This window comes from Protopterus annectens, chromosome 12.part0, assembly GCF_019279795.1.
Source record: "Protopterus annectens isolate FY-2018-M chromosome 12.part0, PAN1.0, whole genome shotgun sequence".
NCBI classification, from domain to species: Eukaryota; Metazoa; Chordata; order Ceratodontiformes; family Protopteridae; genus Protopterus; species Protopterus annectens.
In genome coordinates this window covers 984968789-984975432 of record NC_056746.1, presented here as the reverse complement: position 1 = coordinate 984975432, position 6644 = coordinate 984968789, and the positions used below count along the sequence as shown (strand labels likewise).

Genomic DNA, 6644 nt, shown 5'->3' with positions numbered 1-6644 from the left:
AGACTGGGCATGATGTACAGCCTCTGGGTGGGCTGTCAGAAACAGAACATCACTGGAGAACTAAACTTTCGGGACATAGCGAGAAAAGCTATTCCTAGCTGTGTTCCCATTGGTGCATGATTAAACTGTGAATATCAGTGCAATTTCCTGGCATGTGTTCATGTAATGATAGAGCCAAATATGCTGTCAAACACAAGAACTTAATGCTACATTTCTTCTCAATGACAAGCAGGTATACAACCGCCTAGTACAGTACAAACCGACATAAACTGTATCTGGAACAGCCTGTAAGGGTTTCTGTAAATGGAGGCTTAATTGTACAGCTCAGGAAAGAGAATACAGTTTAGAAAACAGTGACATGTTGAGAACAGAATAAGGAAAAGACAAATGAGCAGAGCTTTCTGCAGGAGAGTTCACACAAACAGGTCTCATTACCCAGTAGCTACTAATTATTGTTAAGTGCCTATGTCTGCAAATGGAAAAACATGAATTTATTAGTTCCTGTAATGCAGATTATTAAATGAAATAATCTAGGCAGACTATACAGTCTTCATAATGAAAACAAATGATCTGACAAGCCAGGATTAAAATAGTTAATTAGCCATGCAATTATTAAATTAGATGCAAAGTAATTACACAGCTACCATGATAAGAGTTGTAAAGGAGGGAATAAAATTTGACAGTGAAATATACTGTTTAATGTTGAATAACTGTGGTGAATTTAGTTTAAATAACTCAAGATTTACATATGAAAACGAAAGATAAATATGCAAGAAATATTCCAGAAGCTAAGATATCATCCTGCATTGCACAATATTTGTGAGTGAATAACATCCACTCTTATACCTCAGGCTTCTACACTGAAAATATCAACAAGTACTGACTTATCTGCATATCAGAGAAGAATGCGCTTAGTGGAAACACTTTGTTCCGTTTTTTCTTATAAGTCGAAGTATGAATTATATAGGAATTTAGATGACGATTTGTCATAGTGCACACTTTAAAAGGCATGTTGTTATCTTGGAAAATCTGTCACACTCCAAATAAAAAAATTGCCATCCCAATTTCTCAATGTAGGAATTGACTTTTTGGTTATCAAATATATTCTCTAAGTCCACAAAGTAGAAAAATCTGATAAACTAAATCAAGTAACACCAGTTATACCAGACATTTCAGATAAACTAGAAATGGCTCTGTATACATTTAAAATGCAAGACTTTAACATCTTTCATGAATCAGCTAGCACTGCCTGATTATCATAAAAGAAGCCTGAAAAGGAAAGGGAATTGAATATATATTAAATTTTAGCTCTGATGATTGGCACTGAGGGAAAATAGTGGTTGTAGAATGGAATGTAGTTCCCACATGTTTTGAAAGTCACCCAGACGCCTTTAGACTGAATGAGTTTCTAATATTATTAATTATTTGGCTGTAGGTTCAAAACCAGGAAAGTGGACTGCTGCATGCTTAAATGGCAGGGCATAGAGGCTGTAATGAGTGAACCAATGTTACAAATAAGGGAAGGTAGTACTGAAGTACCCACAGTCCTGCTTCAGCACTCTACAGTGTATTTGCTTTATAAACAGTTGAGGGAATGGCTATGAGATGCACAGCCTTATTACTGATGAGAAAAATATAGGTACAGCAGTAGAAGATGGCAAGAAGAGGATTTAGAGGCATTTGAAAAGGCTGACCAGATGGGCAGAAAAGTTACATAGTAGGTTAAGTACAGACAAATGCAAAGTAGAGCATGTGAGCCTTGACAATTCTAGCATAACGTACTACTTGGGGGAGTGGAACTGTCAGCAACAAAGCAGGAAAGGGATCTGAGAATATTGCTCACACGTAGTAGAGCAGCAAGTGCTCAGAAACCAGAGTGGCAACAGCCAATAAAGTGCAGGGTTAAATCCCTGGTTCACAAACTCCAGAAGCAAATAGGAATAGGAATGCTGCTATAGAGGAACATGGTCAGGCCATATCTTGAGTAATGTGTGCAGTCCTGGCAGCCATATAAGCACAGGGCATCATCAATGTGGGTCCAGAGAGTTAACATTCTCATACCCTTTAAATGGTTGTATCACCACAGGAGGTTAAGAAAGTGTCTGCAAAGATGAAATGTATGTTTTCTACATGTACAAATGGATGTTACAAACAATTCTCACCTGTAATATTTTTCCCTGTGGACTCTCCGTAAAAATTAATACCTGGTTATACAATGGATCTAAGGATTTACGGACAACCTTTGTTTTCTTTTTTGCAATGCATACTCCATTCTCTAGTAGATATGCTTTGATATAAGCAGCTGAAAGAAAAATAAAATTAATTTGATTTGGCACAGTATGAGTAGCATGCCAATTTGTATCTATTACTGATATTTTATAAATCAGGCTTATTGTCCAGAAAGTGTAGCAATGTATTTATCAAAACTATACATATTAGCAAATTCATATTTTAAAAACTCAGATTTAGAAAAAAAACAGTGTTACTGAATAAGGCAAAATACAAGATTTCATCATATTATGACAAAATTATGCATCCATTTCATAAAGACAAAACTGGCAACAGTTTCTAATTTGACAAATACTAAAAATGATCAGTATTAGGAAAGCTGCAAGACAGTCTTACTTGTCTGTCTACCGTTATTAAGAAAGCACAAAAACTCATGTTTAACCATCTAAGAGGATTTTAAAAAGTGCATGTGTGTGTTTTGAATTATAGCTCAAGATACCTGGAGGAGTTTTGGACCCTGGCTTTGGAGTAAGACCTCGTGCTTGAATGACATCCACTTCTAACTGACCATTCCGCTCCATTAAACCAATTTCAACATCACCTAGAAAGCAATGCAATGCATTCAAGTAATACATCCCCAGCATGGTTTCACATAAAACTGAAAATGCACATTTTCAAATAATGTATAACATGTTTAAGATGAGTACTACTAGCATTTAAACAACATATTGATAAATGGAGAAGTATACAACCATGTGACTGTAATAGCTTGAGCCTATGGTGGGCATATTTACTATCATTATTTTGAATACTGGACTGAAAATATAAAATGCCAAAAACAGCTGAAAGTGTTGCAGATAAAATGAAAACCAGAGGCTGGCCTTTAAATGTTGGTGAAGTTCTACTTATAGTGTAAATCTCCATCTGAACGCTGTGCACTGAAATAATACTAAACAAGCTGTGGATATTATGTACCTTAGACTTTACTGCACAAGTCAAAAAAACTCACAGCATGTATGAAAAACAAGCCCAAGGCTTCATTAAGATTTTGACTTGCAGTAAAAAAAAGGCCCTGTGTTCGCAATGTGGCAATTTGCAATTCAGAGCCATATTAGCTGCAATGAGGAGTGATCTCATTATGGGTTAATTTGCATGTCTCTAAATTGCAGTTAACTACCCTGACGTACAGATCAGCACTTCATGCAGCAGTTTACAGTATTGGTAACCGCATCATGACACCACTCATTTACTCTCCCACACAAAATAAACATATTCAAAAACATGGCTCTCACCTCAGACCCCCACCAGAGCATCACCAATGTCTACTTGTGCTATCCATGTAAATCATAGATTTCAGTCAGTCATTAATACCAGACATAAGAGTTTCCCATATCCTGCAGTACTTTATTTTCCAAATAGGTAGCTCAGGCAGGCAGTTAGCCGTTAATACAATGAAAAAGACAAAAACACAAAAACGGCTTGAAAAAAATCTTAAAAACTTTAGCACTTTAATAATATTTACAAGCTTAGCTTTCATACTGTGAATGCTTCATCACACAATAATAACTAATTACATTAAAATAAACATTTATATATAGCAGCCACAGGATCACTCCTCATAAAACAATTAATGCTTCACTCCCCTACATTTTAATAAGGGCTTAATAGAAATGGTATCATTTAAACCCAGTTTTATACCTGCCCTAAACATTATTATCCATCTGCATTCCTTTCTCCATTAACATGTTTATATCACCAGCTCTTGTTTATAGTTTCATCATATATAAAACAACAAACTTAAAACTATGTGTGTTGCCCTCTTTCTTAATATGCTTATATAGCTAATTTGTTTCATTCTGTGATAGATGTTGACAGATCAATTCTTTTAACTTTCTGTTGGTATTTCCTATATAAAAGTGGGACAAACATCACACAATGCAATATACATGAAATGTGCACTATCACAATCATCAAAGATCAATAATATAGCAATAACCCACGCCTGGGTGTGGGTAATGCTGGATTTACCCACGGTTGGTGTGGTTTGGTCACAAGGGCGAAGCCCGAGTGGCTAAACAAAGCCAACCGTGGGTAAATCCAGCATTACCCACATCCAGAAGTGGGTTATTGCTATTATACAATGACATTATTTAAGGAAAAAAATAATTACTTTTCTTAAATAATGGCATTGTATAATGCCTCCTTGCTGCCCTTCCGCAGCTGTCTGGTATTCTGCGGCAGTTCTGATGTACTGTGCATGCCTACGCAGTACATCAGAGCTGTGGGCAAAAGCAACGGAGAAAGCAAGATCTCCGTTGCTTTTTACTGTTTCGCTATGTTAAATGGGTTTAACGTAGCGAGACAGCTTTAAAAAAAGCAATGGAGAATCTCCGTTGCCTATTTTAAAGCTGTCTCGCTATGTTAAACCCATTTAACATAGCAAGACAGTTTTGAAAAAAGCAACAGAGAAAGCAAGATCTCCATTGCTTTTTACACACTGTCTCACTATGTTAAAGGAGTTTAACATAGCGAGACAGCTTTAAAAAAAGCAACGGAGATCTCTGTTGCTTTTTTTAAACCTGTCTCGCTATGTTAAACTCCTTTAACGTAGCGAGACAGTGTTTTAAAAAAGACTTATACTAATGGAAAAGGTCTGGGCGACCGGACCTTTTTCCATTAGTATAAGTCGATTTACAACGTGCACACTTACCAATCAGCATGCACATTTTGGAATATTAAAGGGGGGGGTCATGGTATAATGTAAATTCATTTTCAGCTGAGGATGTATAAAGCTGCTATATATATATATATATATATATATATATATATATATATATATATACATATACATACTCACATATATATACATATATATAATACAAAAGTCGCATTTATAACATGGGTGAGTGCTCTTCTTCAGCTAGATCTCAATTTTAATATATCATTCTGTTCCTTATATCATAATAATTATTTTAATGACTTATTCTTTTTCTAACCTAGTAATGCTCCACTATCAAACTTCTCATCCATACTTGGAATACTCAACAGAATATACCATTTTTTTTATTATTCATTGCGTCCTAATAATCATCCTATTATAGGTTAATGTATATCTTCTTCTTCTTCTTTCGGCTTTTTCCCGGTTAGGGGTCGCCACAGCGGATCACCTTGTCCGCACATTGAATGGCAGTGGAGTTTTACGGTGTCGAGTTGCCAGCCCGGCGCCCAACCTTCCACAGAAGGCACACTCACACGCACACCTAGGGCCAATTTAGAGTGTCCAATCCACCTGCAGCATGTCTTTGGGATGTGGGAGGAAACCGGAGCACCCGGAGGAAACCCACGCGACCACAGGGAGGACATGCAGACTCCGCACAGAAGGCACCCCAGCCGAGGATCGAACCGGAGAACCTCTTGCTGTGAGGCAGCAATGCTAACCACTGCACCACCGTGGCCGCCCTATTATAGGTTAATGTATATCTCATTCATAAATTTGAAATCTTAGATACATTAGACTGTATATTTCTATCTGAAAAAACGGCTCCATCTCTCCATCTCTGTCTACTTATGGCAGTATTCTTTCCGTATTTAATCTCTTTTTCATAGTAACCCTTATTTAAAAAAGTCCCTTTCCATATCGTCTAATTGTGTTTGAAATAGTTCAGCCTTAGTATGTTATCTATTGACCCGTAAAACTTGGCTTCTCACAATATTCTTAAACATTAAATTAGGATGCATACTGCTTCAATAGAAATGTGTTTTCTATTTAAACGGTCTCTTTAAAATTGTAATATCTAATCCTCCATCAACAGATTTAAATATTTTTTTATAAAGAAATGTTATTGATGTATCAGAAGGCATCAGCTTAAAACTTAAAAAAAAATCAACTGCATGTGTAAGATATTCTACAAATGCTCATAATTCTTGTGTTGTTCCATCACCACAAATCTCATATATGATAATATCGTTGTTCTATATTGGTTATCAACACTTTACCCATACTCAGCTTCTCAGACATGCGTCACCAATTTTGCATCTGTGTTCACTATGGAGGCATTCCTATTGCTATTCCATGTATTTGTAAGAAGTATTCTTCTTGAAAAGTAAACACATTATTGGAAAGTACTATCTCTAATACACTACAAATATTCTTAATGAAAATATTACTCTTCTGTGTTCTAAACATTAACAAACGTCCTCACTGCTTCTATACCATATGAATTTGGTATTGATGTAAAAAGTGAGTCTACATCTAAAACCATCTGGTTGTACCCCTTGGTGTTTGTATTTGCCTTGTGGCAGCTGAATATCTGAGTTTAAAAATCACCACTATCTTTTATGTAATTAGGCATCACATGTAACAAATCTTTTAAATTTGCATCAAGATATATAGATAGTAGTTTAGTTAACCAGTT

At 36.0% G+C, this 6644-nt stretch overlaps 1 protein-coding gene across 1 annotated transcript in view; it reads right to left on the bottom strand.

Annotated features, from left to right (window-relative positions):
- RIMS4 (regulating synaptic membrane exocytosis 4) overlaps positions 1-6644 on the bottom strand; it is a 763308-nt gene that overhangs the window by 144774 nt on the left and 611890 nt on the right. The window contains exons 4-5 of the mRNA XM_044090003.1: positions 2729-2830; positions 2163-2302 (exon numbers count right to left, since the gene is read on the bottom strand). Coding sequence (XP_043945938.1) covers positions 2163-2302; positions 2729-2830 — 242 coding nt within the window. The remainder of the gene's footprint in view (positions 1-2162; positions 2303-2728; positions 2831-6644) is intronic.